Genomic DNA, 16242 nt, shown 5'->3' on the forward strand with positions numbered 1-16242 from the left:
TTTAACCAAATGAGTTTTTTTACTATTGTTTAATGTTACTGCTGAACAAGAGTGTTTTCAGTTGCATCTGATTAAAAAATGCAACACAAACAGCATTGACTAACATTGTTAATAGAGGAAACATTTGCTCTCCTGGAGCATTTTTAATTTAAAAAAAGAACGTACTTAGATGGTTTTAAATTAATAAAGTTAAGAAGAATTTCAAGAACCCTTTAATGATTTAAGTCTCTATTGAAATATATATATAATAATTAATTGATTAATTTTTTACTTAGAGTTTACTATGATAAAACTATTATTATTAGGAAAAAATCAGCTTATTCACCACTAACAAAAGAAAAGAGAGTTCAAGGAGCAGTGAAACATAAAGCGCAAGTGTGAAAGTTGCTTAGCTGCCAAAGTCCAAAACAAAATAACAAAAATTACAAAAAAAAAAGTTTTTTCTTGTGACTTCTATAACATGTTAATTAAGGATTTTTGAAGGACCCGTGGTGAAAATTTAGGGGCATTTCAAGGCCTTGAAAAAATATAAATTAAATTAAGGACTTTTTAATGAAATAAAGTAGGCATGCCTCTGTGTATAAATGTTAAGGCGCCCGACTAATCAGTTGTGTATAAGTTGGTAACATCATATGGCCTAGAAAAGAATTAAAGGTGTAATGCAAGTCCCTTAAGGCCCCCGCCTACCTGGACACGCATAAGGAACGCAGAGCTTCAGGAAAATCAACGCGATTTAAAAACTACTCGAGATATCCGAGTGGGGTCTGCTTACGAAAAGCATTTAAGAGTTCGCTGAGGGCCGAAAAGTACTTTCGATTTCGGATTAAGTTTTTAAACTGTATTTTTAGAAGAGTCAAAATGGCTAAAACGCGTGTTTTCAGAGTAATTTTTAGACGTGAAACAACCGGTACAGATTCTTGAAAGAACTTAAGGGACTTGAATTACACCTTTATTTTCATTTCTTCACCATATAATTTAACGGTCACCGCTCAACTTTCACAGTTGTCCTGTGACGACGAGAAGACTGCGCGCCAGTCCAGAGGAGACACCGCGCTAGAAGCACCAGCGAGCGTCGCGCTTATCATCCCGCCTCACAAACACACATACATCCCTGATTAGGCGGACCCCTTAAATGCTTTCAAGAATCTGTACCGATTGTTTTATAGCTAAAATTACTCTGAAAAACGCTTTTTAGACATTTCAACTCGTCTAAAAATAGTATAAAATATTAATACGGAAAAAAAACTACTAATCGGCCCACAGCGAATACTTAAATGCTTATTGTAAACAGAAACCACACAAACATCTAAAGTATTTTTGAAATCGCTGGGATTTCCCCGAAGCTCTGCGCAACATTCAAGTGCTCGGGTAGGCTGAGCCTTTAAAAACTCCATCAGAAAGACTAGATCTGGAACGGATACGCGCGGGAAGTATGTATCTCAGCGAAAACAACAGCGCGTACAACCAAACACGTGGGCGCATGACATCACACGGCTAAGCGAGCGACCTTCATGAGAGGCTGTATGCCCACGGGGCCACGCACTGAACGCACACGGCTCCGCGAGCGACCTTGAGGAGCGGCAGTCTGTCCACGGGCCAGGCACGTGTCGCACATATCTCCGCGAAGTAGGGAAGAACATACCACCACCTTACGGCAACGTCCGCAACGTTTCAAATTATCGAAGGAAAAAAAAAACCATAGGTATGGATCCCGCCGGGAATGATTTCGAATTATTTTTTTTTTTATTTGATTGCTGGTCACATTGGGTCTTATTAGAATCCCGAATACCGGGCAAAAATTTATGAATATGTAAAAACTCGGCCTGTTTGTGCCGGAGGACAGTAACAGTTCTCAGTTCCCGAAACGTCGCAAATGTTTCGTCTTGGGAAATCCTGCTGTTTTCGTCTCTGTGTTATCGCAGTGTTGTCCACACACTAGAAAACGTTTTTTTTTTTGTACGTTACAAGGAAAATTTTTGAAAATCCAGTTGCCGATGACATCTCTTGTAAAACTACCAGGCATAACTTTGTAAAATTGAAAATTATACAAAGCTCTGCCTTGCAGATTTACAAGTAATATTTTTGGCAAATGAGTTTCCAAAGAATTTCTTCGTAAATGTTATAAACAATATTTTACAGTGCATTAACTGTTTAGTATCAGTGTTGGGTTCGTCTGTCAATGCCGTTTTTTTTGTCTCTATTCTCTTTTCTTGTTGCAACTGTCTCGTCGTCAGCCCGCTGTGCTCGTCCGAGTTGTAAATAATTTTTGTTCCGATTAGTTCCTTCCTTGTAATTCTCTGTCCTCTTAAGTACGTTTAACTTATGACATCAGCTGATTTTGTTTTTTATTCTGTGTATTTGCGCATTCGTCATTTTGGTCCGTTATTGTGTTTTTTTTTTGACGTGACGTCTAATAAATCGATGGACGCCATCTGCACGCACGAAAAAGTGTCCCGTAACGCACATCGTCCCGTTACGCTGTTTCCCGTTACGCTCATTGTACGCTTGCGCCGCATCTATCTCTCTTCCACTTGATTGGAACAACCATCGATTTGACTTTTTCGAGGCACATTAAACTTGAAACACTCCCATTCGTTTCCTACTTTTCCTATCATCGTCCTATCCTTAACAGATTAACACAGATTGGAAGAAGTTAAATAGCAAACATGTATAAAAGTCATAGTTAAAATAATCCCTTCGTTAAAGTAATGAACATATTTGAATTAATGAATGCAAATAAAAGTAAATTTATCAATTAAATTGTAGATTTCATTTCACTCCTTCTTTGTATCCATACAAAATAGTGATAATTCAATAAAAAATATTCAATTTTATTCATAAAAGTATGCAATCATTTCATCAATATTTTGTTATGACGTTGTCACGTTAAACTATCGTCCGTAAACCGACTTAACAGACAACCAATTTTTTTCTTCAGGAGGTTCAGTACAGCAGCAATTGCGTGTATTCGAAAATAACTTTAGAATCCATGTTCCCCATCTCAAGAAGCACTGGAAGAAGCCACCAGGACTGGCACTCGGCGCGCCGTGGAGGGGTCGAGGCCCCTTCTAGTCGGGGAGGGGGGGGGAGGTGGGGGGGCTGTACAAACCACGCACAGTGGCCAGTGACGTCAGCTGGCGGGCGACCAACTGGAGCACAGCCTCGCAACACGCGCCTGCAACATGGCGCTAGCTTCCCGGCTATACCGCGAGAAGGCGCCGGCCGCACGGAGCAAGGAACACAGACTCGCGCCCCGAGCTATAACTGACGCCCTCATTGCATTTTTGAAATCAGCGAATCGTGCGGTATTCATCGGCAACGTAAGCAAATGTTGGCCAACTTGATTTTTTTTTGATGTGATAACGTCTTATAAATAGAGACCGGAAAAATTCGCGGGTTCAATGACCTTTAGGATGAACTCCATAGTTCTACGTACACTCGGACAAATGTCACCCACTCATTGGCTGCTGTCTTGTGAGACGTCCCAAACGTAGCAGCCTGTGATTCGATAAAGCTTTGGATGGGTGTTTCTCATTGGCCCAGCGTCATCAAGGTGAGTTGTGAGCAAATAGCAAAGGCAGCACTGAGGCAAAACTATTTATATGTTAGCCTATCGCGAAATGAATTCGCGAAAATTTTCGGTCTCTACTTATAAATCGATGAACGCCGGCTGCACGCACGAAAAAGCAAAAAAAAAAAAAAAAAAAAAGCAAAAAAAAACTCATTGCACTACACACCACAAAATTAGTGACTACCTAAATAGAGTGAATTTTTATTGGTTTGTTTGCCTGATAATAGCTTATACATTACTTCTCCTGATAAATTAATGTAGTTATGTCAGCAATGTATTATGAAGACTACTATCTAGCGGACGGGCCCATAACTACTTCAAAAAGCTAGGTCTCAGTCTCGGTAATTAGAGTTTGTCCCCCGTGGACTTACCCGCGGAATGTCTCCGTGTCCCGGCGCTGTGTTCACTGGCCAGGGCACTGAGAGGGGGGGGGGGGCAGTGGCTGGGATGCAGTGGGCGGCTGGAAGCGGGTCAAAGAGGTCGCTGACCCTGGAGGGGCGCCGCCTGTGTCCCAGGCCCTCACGGGCTGGCTGTCTCCTACAACCAGGCCAATCACTTGGCGACCAAGTTGTTTAGGCCCGCACACCTCACGAATAGGGACCGGAAAAATTCTCGGGTTGAATGACCTCCAGGATGAACTCCATAGTTCTGCGTACACTCGGTCAAATATCACCCACTCATTGGCTGTTGTCTTGTGAGACGTCCCAACGTAGCAGCCTGTGATTCGATAAAGCTTTGGTTGGGTGTTTCTCATTGGCCCAGCGTCATCCAGGTGAGTTGTGAGCCAATAGCACAGGCAGCACTGAGGTATAACTATTTTTTTTTATTTTAGCCTATCGTGAAATGGTTTCGGGAATTTTTCCGGTCTCTACTCATGAAGACATCAAAACTCCACCAGGCAACTGATCCCGCGTTAGGGTTTAATCCTGGTTAGGAGAAAAATATGGTTCTTTAACATGCCCGACACTGTTACCAGTGCCCAACATGGGTTCTGAGAACCGGGAACTAGATTCGCCATTTCCAATCGCGGCATGTTACTGGTGAGCGCACGGCTAGGTCGAGAGGTTGAGGAGACCCATCCCAACTTCGGCCCCACCGACTCCGCCGTAAACCCCCAGACCACCTGCAGAGATGGCCCCCTCTGTGGAATCTGAGAAGCACCGTCACGGAACCATACCTCTAACATCCCTGGGACCCCTCGGTCTCCCAGTTGCACTCGGCGACCAGTAAATAATTCGCGTTTTCTCAGTTACCTCTACGACGGACTCTGCAGTCATCTCTGCACGCACGCTCTCTGGTGGAGTGAAAGAAAACCGCTGGCACGGACATAACACATTGCATTCTAGACAGCGTTCGTGGTATTTCCCCCCTTCCCCCTTTCCCACCTCCGCGCGAAAAAAAAAAGCCCCTCGCTAGACATTGTTCGATATGAACGGTCGCATCCTTTGGCGGGTTACACGTGATTACTAAAGACTGGAAAAATTCGCGAGTTCAGTGACCTTCAGGATAGACTTCACTATCCTCTGCCTACTTGGAAAAACGGCGCCTGTTCATTGGGTGCGGAATTTTGAGGCGTCTCAAGTGGGTAACTTGTGATTGTATACTTCTTTGACTGATGGTCTCTAATTGGCCAAGAGTCCTAGTGAACCAATAGCAGAAGTAGCACAACGGTATAATTATTTGAATTTTAGCATATCACAAAATGAACCCGCAAATTTTTCCGGTCTCTAGTGATTACAGAGACCCGGACATCTCGCAAATTCAAAGACTTGTGTCTGCTCTACCAGCGTTTGTTCGCTTTTCACCCCAGCCACTGGTCATTGCCGAAGCCCTAATACCCTCCCGATCAAATCAAAGTGAGTGATCCCTAACAGTTCTGTTTTAAATAATAATCTCAGGAATTAATCCGAAACGAACTGGAATGTTACTCCCCACCCCACCCTATTAGAGCGCATATGTGGGAGGGGAACGAGAGAACGCCGGCCGTATGGTCGGAATAATCTGGCTGATGATTTTTTCGGTTAAACTGAGTCTCTTAACACCTTCCTGGCAAAGGATGGGGGGGGGGGGGGGGAGAGTAACACCTTGACAGCTCTGTCGTAATATTACTTGCTCTGTAATTAATTAAAATGATATGTAATCCACTCCCAATCTACCCTTATAGGACGTACATATGGGAGGATTTGATGTAAGCTTTTGAACATACGCCATTGCTAAGCACATGTAAAATGTATGTCTGTAGGCAACCCCTTACTTAGTCGCACCTGTGTTTTCGTACCATGTGCGTCTCTGCCTGAGGACGGGATCAGATAACAGTTCCCGAAACGTCGCTTGTTTCTGTTTTGGAAAACTATTTTGTTTGTTTCGTCTTTTTCGTTTTGTCGTGTTTTTGTCTCGTTTCAACTGTTGTGCTGAATTATTTTTGTGTTCAATATTTTTGTGCTGTCATCATTTGTGGTTCTTTCTTTCTCTTAGTCCATTTTTCTTTGTTTTTTCTTTGTTTGTTGACCATATTCATGTTATGGAATATTATGTGGTGTTTATATCCTGTTGACTACAGCAATTTTTTTGCTTAATTTGTGTTTTTGTCTTTTGGTTTTTTTTTATAGTTTTCTTCTACAGATATACATGTGCTTAGCAATGGCTAGAGACCCGGAAATTTCGCGGATTCATTTAGTTGCAAGCTAGAATGCAAACCTTCACACTCTCGCACTGTGTACATGATTGGACCGCAGTTATCTGGACACGCCCCTCTACGACCGTGAGCCAATGATGCCCAGCTAGGAGAGAAGTAAGCGAATCAGGTAGTGGCAACTAACAAGGATAAAATTTTTCTCGCTAAGAAATCAACCAATGGGAAAGTAAACATTGGTCGAGCACACCTATAACTTTGAATTCTATCCTGAGGCCAGAATAATCCGCGAAATTTCGGAGTTTCTAGCAATGGCGTATGTCCAAAAGCTTACATCAAGTCATGCACTCCCATCGCACAAATCTTTCAGAGATGATATTATATGGGAGGATGCCGACCACAAGGTTGGAACAGAGCTGGCCGATGTCTCCTCTCCTCGCCGGGCATGGTCGTGGCAGAGGAAGACCGCCGAGCCAGGCCTAATGGGTCACGAGCCCGCCTCCCCCCTGCGACGACACATGCATCCTGCTGGGCCGCGCTATTTCCAGTGGCGCTGACCGCCTGCCAACTGCGAGCTGCTCCCCCCCACTGCTGGCGCGCCTAGCCGCCGGGACGGTCCGCGCACATTCTACGTTCACGTACAGTGGCTAGAGACCTGCAAATTTCGCGGTTTCGGTGGCCTTCAGGATAGACTGCACATACCCCTCATGTACACTCGGGCAAATAACGCAAGTTCATTGGCTGCCGACTTGGAAGTCGTCTCAGCTCGGTTTGTCTGTCATTCGATCCTTCTTTGGTTGAGGGTTTGTAACTAGAGCCACGGAATTTTCGTGCATTCGTTTAGTCGCAAGCTAGAACGCAAACCTCCACACTGTCGCACTGTGTTCATGATTGGACCGCAGTTATCTGCACACGCCCCTCTACGACCGTGAGCCAATGATGCCCAGCTAGGAGAGAAGTAGGCGAATCAGGTAGTGCCAAATAACAAGGATAAAAATGTTCTCGCTAAGAAATCAACCAATGGGAAAGTAAACATGGGTCGAGCACACCTATAACTTTGAATTCTATCCTGAGCCCAGAGGAATCCGCGAAATTTCCGGGACTCTATTTATAACTAGAGACCGGAAAAATTCGCGGATTCATTTCGTGATAGGCTGAAATTCAAACATGTGTACAATTCTGCTTGTTCTGCTATTGGCTCGCAGTTTAACTGGAGCTCTCTTGGCCAATGAGAGACTACAGACCAAAGAAGCGTCGAGTCACAAGCTACCCAGTGGAGACGCCTCACAATTTAGTACCCAATGAACACGCGTGTTTACTTGAGAAATGCAGAGGATAATGGAGGCTATCCTAGAGGTCATTGAATCCGCGAATTTTCCTAGTTCCTATTTATAACTGGTTGAGATTCGTCCAGATGAACAGTAAGCCAATATCAAAATCATCTAAGAGGTATATGTGTTTGAATTCTAGCCTATCACCGAATGAATCCGCGAATTTTCCAGGTCTCTCTAACAACGGCTCTTCGGAAGAGAAATCAAGAGGGGTGAAGAAGGACTTGCTCGCCTTCCTTAGACGCTCAAGGTCAAGCCGGCGATGTTATTGATCGAGGTTCAGCCGCGATATTCACACCCAGTGGACATCCGTAGCGCGTCTCATCATTACATTGCGGTGCGCATTTAAATGGGCATTTACTCTCTCTCTCTTTCCAATGCAGGATTACAGCCACCAGCTCTGTCCTTGTTTCGATGTGCTCTGTTGCCGTATCTACACAGATGAGCGCAGTGGCGGATCCAAGGGGGGGCACCAGGGGCGAGTGCCCCCCCCCCCCAAAAACCAATTGTCTGCTACATTAATATTGCCGACAAAAAGATTGTTTCTGAAACCAATAACATATTTTAATATAATTAATGAATTTCTTGTAGAATCATAAAATCTGGTGGTTGGATGTTATGTGTAGTGTGAGTAGATTAAATACAAATTTAGTAATTTTAAGACATTTTTTTCTCTGGCTATTCTGATCTCCTAGAGTGCCCCCCTTCGAGGTGAACCTCTGGATCCGCCACTGGATGAGCGAAACCGTCTTAGAACCACACTCTGTTCGCGGGGTTCCGGGGCACTGGGGCAGCGCGGCGGGACAAGCACCGCCGACCTGACTCGCAGAACCGATCCACAGAACGTGTCAGAAAACACATTCACCTGCCAGCCCTGCACGAGGATTTTTTTTAAAAAGGGGGGGGGGGTTGCTTGTAAAGTCGGTTTACGGACGATACTTTATAGGGACTGGAAAAATTCGCGGTTTCAATGACCTCTAGGATAGACTCCACGTTCCTCCATGTAATTATGCAAATTACACTTGCTGATTGGCTACTAATCCGTGACACCTGTCAACTTGCATGCTTGTGATTCGCTGTTCTTTTTTTTTTTTTTTTTTTGGTTGAGTATTCTTCATTGGCTTAGGGTCATTCAGGTAAACTGTGGTCCGATCACTGAAGCAGCATGAAGTTGGAAGTTTGGATTCTAGCCTATCGTGAAATGAATCCACGAAATTTTCCGGTCTCTAATAATTTTACGTGATAACACCATAAGAAAACATTGATGAAAAATTGCATACCTTTTTTAAATTTCAAATATTATTACAGTTTTTTTTTGCAAAATTTAATTTAAATAATTTGTTTAAATATAACCACGAACAATTAGTTTATAAAACCCAACTTAACCTGTTTGATATTATAGAAGTTTTTCTCGCACTGTGGTTGGCCGGTTATTGCACGCTCAGCTCAGGCGGAACGTGACACTTTTTCGTGCGTGCGTGCAACTAATTTCAATGCAGTCTAGCGGACTTTTGGCAAACCGTCGATACATTCGCTATGCTATAAGTCCTGAAGATAGCAGCACTGTCGGGTGTATTAAATGGTGAAATTTTAATTTTTCTCGATTACTTTTTTAAATTTGAAATTATTTGTTTTTTTATGACTATTAAAGAGTACAAAATGTATTCCCCGATAGTTTCGCTATCATTAGAGACCGGAAAAATTCGCGAGTTCAATGACCTCTAGGATGGACTCCATGATCCTCTATGCACTCGGGAGAATTGCATCTGCTCATTGGTTACCGACTCGCGGCACCTGTTAACTGGGATGCTCGTTATTAGATACTTCTTTTGTTTACATTTTTTCAGTGGCCCAAAGTCCTTCAGATATACTGTGGCCCAATCACCGAAGCAGCAAAAATGCTAACTTTTTGGATTCTAGCCTACCGTGAAATGAACGCGCGAATTTTTCAGGTCTCTAGCTATCATTAAAGTTTCATTCGGCACACCAACACTCTTGTTGCATCCCCCTTTCCCCCCCCCCCTATATGATCACAAAAATTGACTACATACGAGTTAATGGCGCCAGATGCGGTTCAGTCGTATGGACGAAATCAAACGCAGAAGTGAGCTGTACGCATGCGCGTAATTTGGGCAACAGAACTCCAACGGATAGGACACCAGTATCTGTTACCCAAAAATAAGGTACTGGCCGTGTCCTATCGGGGACTGGGAATACGGTTAGGGAACAGGTGCAGCATGTCCAACACCTGAAGCCTTATTTTTATGTCTGGGAATTCCGGCCTAAGGCCCTTTCTACAATGGCACGTAACCAAGCACGGCTCCAGAAGGGAGGCGGTGGGGGCGATAGCTCCTCCTGAGACCAATTTTATTGATTAGTGTATTTTCATGTTTACTTAAATATTTAATTTCATATGTTAAACTTTTATCTCATCAAAAGTTTCATGGAGCTACTAAGGTTCCGTATTTGAAACCTGTAATTTGTAAATAATATTCCAATATCTGACCACTTTCATTTTTTTGCAACTACGACCTTTCTTTGTGCGATAGCCCCTCCCGAAAAGTCATCCTGAAGCCGCCATTGCAACCGGAGATGGAACACTTCACCATCGCATCTACTGCTTCTACAATGCACGGAAACCTAACAAATATTAATTTAAATAAAAATATATAATGCTTCGAAATCAACACGGGAAGAATTTACATATACAATATAAATAAACCACAAAGAAATAATAGAACACTATGTACTTATTCTTGTACTTGAAACTATTTTTAACGTATTTGGAACACAAACAAACATGGCTACCACCGCAGCCAAGTACTCGGCTTCTATTGGTCGCACGGAGCGAGGTAAACGGAGGATCTCAGCACTGCCGAGCTGACCGTACGTATCCGTTGTAGAACCTCTGCTCCGGGATATTTAAATAAATAAGAATAAATGGCCTGAACCGAAATAAAAATGTATTATTTCATGTAAAAACAGTTCCTTTCGTAAGTTAGTTTATTATATATTCTTGTTGAGTTCTGTTGGTTGTATGAGCCACGTGATGAGCCAGTCGGCGTATTCTCTCTACTTGTACACCTCTACACATACAAGGCAGTGCCATTGAGCCTAAGGTCCTGGAGCTTCCCTGTTGTGTCCCCCCCCCCCCCCCCCACAAGGTTAACCTAACCGACTGAGGTGGATATGGCAGAACACCAAGCACAAATTTCACCTACACAGTCAAAGCATGTAACTTCTTATCAACTTATTTAACGTAAACAATGATTAAGGTTAGGAAATGTTACCATATTAGTCGACGACACAAAATTTTGTTCTATAAATTTAATTAAAATATATGTAAATAAATCAGCAATAGATTTAAATGTTTGAAACAAGAACATTATATATATATATATATATATATATATAATGCTATGGGTAGGGACCGGAAAAATTCGCGGGTTTAATGACCTGCAGGATGAACTCCATAGTTCTACGTACACTCGGTCAAACGCCACCCACTCATTGGCTGCTGTCTTGTGAGACGTCCCAAACGTAGCAGCCTGTGATTTGATAAAGCTTTGGTCAGGTGTTTCTCATTGGCCCAGAGTCATTCAGGTGAGTTGTAAGCCAATAGCAGAGGCAGCACTGAGGTATAACTATTTGTATTTTAGCATATCGCGAAATGAATTCGCGAATTTTTCCGGTCTCTAGCTATGGGCGAAACAAAATGATGTTTTATGAAGAAAAAAAATTGTTTGAACAACAAGCACAATGAACTATTTCGAGGTTGCTTGCCCTAGACATCACTGATCCGAACCACGGCTCCCTAGTATCACGGGTTATATAACATAATCCACACCACATGTTGGATCGTGTTAGTGTAATGCGCTGTGTTTCGGTAGGGCGTGGAGGAAACTGCAGTCTCTACGAGTTCTCGTGATAGTCCGCAGGCGACGTATCGATACGCGCAGGCGATGTATCGATACGCTCAGGTGACGTCTCGATACGCGCTGCGCTACTTCCTGAGCAGGTAGGGGGGGGGGGGGCGCCATTGAATAGGAAGTCAAGACAGTCAGCTATTCACCGTATACTCTTCTACCTCAAATGATTGAAAGGATTGTTCATTACATGACGTACTTATTTCAGGGCGAATCACGTTCTTCCTATACTGCGAAACTATGTGTTTCCTAATTGGTTAAGTAATTGCACAACGAACTACTAGTTCAGCAGATAAGAACCAGTAAGCAGAGCTAGGATTACTTCACGGATTCATTATTGGTCAACAAAGCACTCTTGAAATACATATTCATCTGCTTTGCATTGATGATTGGACTACAGTGCTCTTGGAAAATAGCCAGTTGTGTAAACGTGACCCACCCAAAGAATGCTGCCTTGTTATCGACCAATGAAAAAGTACAGAATATTCATAGGAAAGTTGAGTTTAACCTGGAGTGAAACAAATTCGCAAAATAATCGTGGCTGTACAATTAATAAAAATACTAATTGCAATTATGGACAAAGTATACCTATTGAAGCTTATCAAACAGATTTTCTGGCGGTATACCGTATGCCCATAAAAGAATGCCCCAGTTATAAAATTTAATTGTACCAACTGTAATAATTGTGAAGTGTTGGTTAAAAGTCACAATTAAAGTTAACGCAAACAGTTTCTGATAAGCGCATGCGCGAGGACTTCTTTGTTGTTTTGTCGCTTGCAGCGCAAAATAATTGGCTCTTTCCCAAAATAGTAGAGGGTGAATTTAAAAAAACTTTATTTGGCAACAGGATGGATCCCCTCCCCATTGGAATCTCTTTGTACGAGAGTGGTTGAACGTCCAAGTCACTGACCGTTGTATTTGACGAAATGGCAGAGATGACAGAGCTCTTTTTCGCTGGCCTCCGCGTTCACCTGGCATAACGCCATGCGATTCTTTTTCTTTATTCATTTTTTTCTTTTATAAAAGATCGTGTCTACGTTCAACCGCTACCTAATGATTTGCCAGAGTTGAGACACAGAGTTGAATAGGTTATTGCATCCATTACTCCAGACGTATTAACCAAAGGTTGGGGGGGGGGGGGGGGGGGGGGTGAATTGGACTTTTAGACTGTTGGATAAGTGCCGTACAACTAAACTGAACTAAACTGAACTAAAATTAAGTTAGTTTACCTTCAATTTGATGCATGATTGTAGAGACCTGCAAAATTCGCGGTTTCGATGGCCTTCAGTATAGACTGCACATAACCCTGTACACTCGGGCAAATAACGCAAGTTCATTGGCTGCCGACTTGTAAGTCGTCACAGCTGGTTTGTCTGTGATTCGATCCTTCTTTGGTTGAGGGTTTATAACTGGTTGAGATTCGTCCAGATGAACAGTAAGCCAATAGCAAAATTATCCAAGAGGTATATGTGTTTGAATTCTAGCCTATCACCGAATGAATCCGCGAATTTTGCAGGTCTCTACCGATTGGTTGTAAATAGTCCAGATTAAACAGATGCTGGGAGGAGGCGGGACACGGGACAGAGCGGGCGAGGCCTACCTGGGGCTTGGCCGCGGCGGAGGCGCCCAGGCTGCGCCGCTTGTCCAGCAGCTCCGTGGGGCACTTCTCGAAGATGAGCACGCGCTCCGCCACGGAGCCGCGCGTCAGGAACGGCCGCACGGGGTTGGCCCCCGCCCCCTGCAGGTGCTGGCGCTGCAGGCTGGTCAGCTCCGGGCGCGGCACGGTGCGGCCCGCCTCCGGCTCCTTCCTGCGCGTCCTGGCGGGGGTCTTCCTGCCGCGCTCGTCCGCGATGATGACCCCGGTCTTGAGCGCGTCGATGAGGCGTCGCTCCTCGCGCGCCACCTCGTCCAGGCACTCGGCGCTGTTGCGCGCCGCCTTGCCGCCCGCCAGCCGGTTCTTGAGCGGCCACGTGGCCGTGGGCTGCGGGATGCGCGACGGCTGGCGCGCGAGCTGGATGGAGGGCGGCGGCGAGCGGCGCCGGGCCGCCAGGCGCGCCTTGTCCTCCGACACGAAGGTGCTGACGAGGCGCTCCAGGTTGTCGGCGTCCAAGGTCAGGTCGAGGGGCGCGCGGGGCTTGAGCGCCGGGGCGAAGCGCTCCGCGGCTGCGGCGCCGCCGTGGCACTTGAGGATCTCGGCGGGCGCGAGGCCGCGCGCCTTCCACGTCTGGTAGATGGCCTCGGCGTGGTCCGAGATCTGCTGCGCGATGGCGGCGATGTCGTCCTCGGGCCGCGCGCGCCGGCCCCCGGCGGCCGCCGCCATGGGCTTGAGCTGCGGGTGGTGGCGCAGCAGGTAGCGCGCGGCGGCGGGCGACAGCGGCGGCTCGGGGTCCAGCACCAGCTCCGCCAGGTGCGGGCGGTCGCGCAGCGGCACCACGGTCACCGGGATGGCGTAGCCGAAGTGCACGGCGCGGCAGTCGACGCGCTGGGCGCGGCCCTCGTTGACGAGGCAGGCGTTGAGGTCGGGGCAGTGCACGGCGCGCGCGGGCCGCGGGTCCACCACGGCGGGCAGGTAGCGCGTCACGGAGGCCGCCAGACGCTGCTGCGGCGGGGCGGCGCTCATGGCGCCATGGCCGGTCTCCGGGGGCCCGCGTCTGTCCCGCCGCAAGCCGCCTGCGGACAGAAATAACACCCCTCACACCCCTCCGGCCTGCCCCGCTCACACACACACCGCCACCTTCCTAGCTATACCAACTGTACAAGTAGGGACACCTGTATTTCGCGAATACATTTCGTGTCTAGGTACATCGCAAAACACCGTAGTTTTTTTTTTCTTGTAGTTGTTGGCTGTGGTCGGCGAGAGGTGTTTTTTCCCGCACTTGACGGGGCCAATGGGAATGTGGATACCGTACTGCTGCACGCACACGATTCGCCATTACTCTAAGAAAAAGCTACAGTGTTTTTGAGACATACCTTGACACTAAATGTATTCGCGAAATACAGGTGTCCCCATGTATAATCAGAAGTAGAAGAAATCTTTATTATTACTGTAGACTAGGGGCACGGAAATTTCGTGATTTTCAATGACGTCTACGATAGACTCCACAGTCCTCTGTATACTCGGGCAAATATCTCCAGTTTCATTGGCTGCCGACTGGTGAAACGGGTAACTTATGATTCGATACTTCTTTAGTTGCCGAATTCTCACGGGTCATGAGTATTCCCTATGAACTGTGTGCAAACAGCGAAATTAGCATATCGCAAAATATTTCCAGTCCCTATTTGTGGAACAATATTTATTTCCATCATTTAACACCACAGAGTAAGTAGTTGATTTTTGTATCACTGTGTGTATTATCAGGACTCTGTGTCAACCAGTTTTAATATTGCAGGAAAAAGGACGGAAGAGGAGTGATTAATGTCGATTGCACTTTAGGTCCATATCACATCGATATTGGATTTTTCACAATACGCATAGGAATATGATGCATTGTTTGGCAACATATATTGGCGCAAAGGTTTAACGATAAATCAACTTTTTTCAATAATGTTCGTATCTAAAAATTCCAACAGTTGAATTAGAAATGTTTCCATTTCCAAAATAAGAGTTAAAAATATATTAAAGGACAAAGTAAAAAATTAATCACAGGAAAAAAAACACACAAACCTGGTTACGAGCAAAAATGATTTTTTTCAATAGAGATTGGAAAATGGCAAAATTTTGCATACAAATTTAAAAACACGATTGAGTTAAGTCCATAACGAGCACAATTTTTGAATTTTGAATTTTTTTTTTTGCCATTTCCCCGAAGTACACGTGTTATTTACGTGCAGATAGCGAAAGGGAAATTTTCCGGAATAATTTTGCGGCAGAGCAAAACATTCAGCCATAACATTTGCACGTTCGTGCTATTACTTCAATTTGGGTCACAATTTGTATGACTCTAACTGTGAGATCTTTGAGCCAATCAATGACAGACCTACAACAGATACAGCCACGATTGTTACGTGGAGTCATCAGGTAGGAAAGTAAACTTGAAGCACATATACATCTACTGGACTGCAGAGCTCTTGACGATCCTGAGCCAGTTATAAACAAATAGATCCTGGAAAAAATTCGAAAGTTCAATGACATACAGAATAGACTCAATAATTCTCTGGATACTCGGGCAAATTTCACGTGTTCATTGGCTGCTGATTTGTAAGACTTCTCAACTGAGTAACTTTTGATTCCGTACTTCATTAATTGAAGGCTTCTTATTAGCTGAAATACCTCCAGATTAACTGTTAGCCAATAGTAGAAGCAGTTAAAAGATATAAGTATTTAAAACGTTGCGTATCGCGAAATAAATAAAATAATTTTTCCGGTCTCTATAAAACAAGGAGAAGAAATGTTTACATCATCAAGTGTAACCCACCAAAGGATATGACCTTGTTACCGACCAATGAACTCTCTAAAATGGCTTGATTACACACACAAGGCAAGTTAAGTCTGTCCTTGAGTGAAGTAATCGTGGTCTTTGTATGGGAAAGATTTTCATTTTCCAAGGTTGGGTGTCGATACAAGCTGGATGCGTAGCGCACAGCACGTGCGCAAGTGCACGTGCCGTGTCGCCAACATGGCGGAGGTCCTGAAACACGCTGTGGGCGAGGAGACTTGGCAACGTCGCCAGCGCCAGTGCACCTGTTCCCGACGGACAGTTGGCAACATCGCTCGACCTCCACGTCCAGACACAAGACAGGCCGTGTCACAGGGAGGGAGAAAAATTCCAGTTCTTAGTGCAG

General features: G+C 44.9%; 1 protein-coding gene across 3 annotated transcripts in view; it reads right to left on the bottom strand.

Moving 5' to 3' along the window:
- LOC134532075 (serine/threonine-protein phosphatase 2A regulatory subunit B'' subunit beta-like) overlaps nt 1–16242 on the bottom strand; it is a 191862-nt gene that overhangs the window by 100927 nt on the left and 74693 nt on the right. For all 3 annotated transcript variants that reach the window (XM_063368270.1, XM_063368272.1, XM_063368273.1), the window contains exon 2: nt 13061–14130. In XM_063368270.1, the coding sequence (XP_063224340.1) occupies nt 13061–14080 (1020 nt within the window). In that variant the 5' untranslated portion in view covers nt 14081–14130. The remainder of the gene's footprint in view (nt 1–13060; nt 14131–16242) is intronic.

This window comes from Bacillus rossius, chromosome 5 (assembly GCF_032445375.1).
Source record: "Bacillus rossius redtenbacheri isolate Brsri chromosome 5, Brsri_v3, whole genome shotgun sequence".
In the NCBI taxonomy this organism is placed as follows: domain Eukaryota; kingdom Metazoa; phylum Arthropoda; class Insecta; order Phasmatodea; family Bacillidae; genus Bacillus; species Bacillus rossius.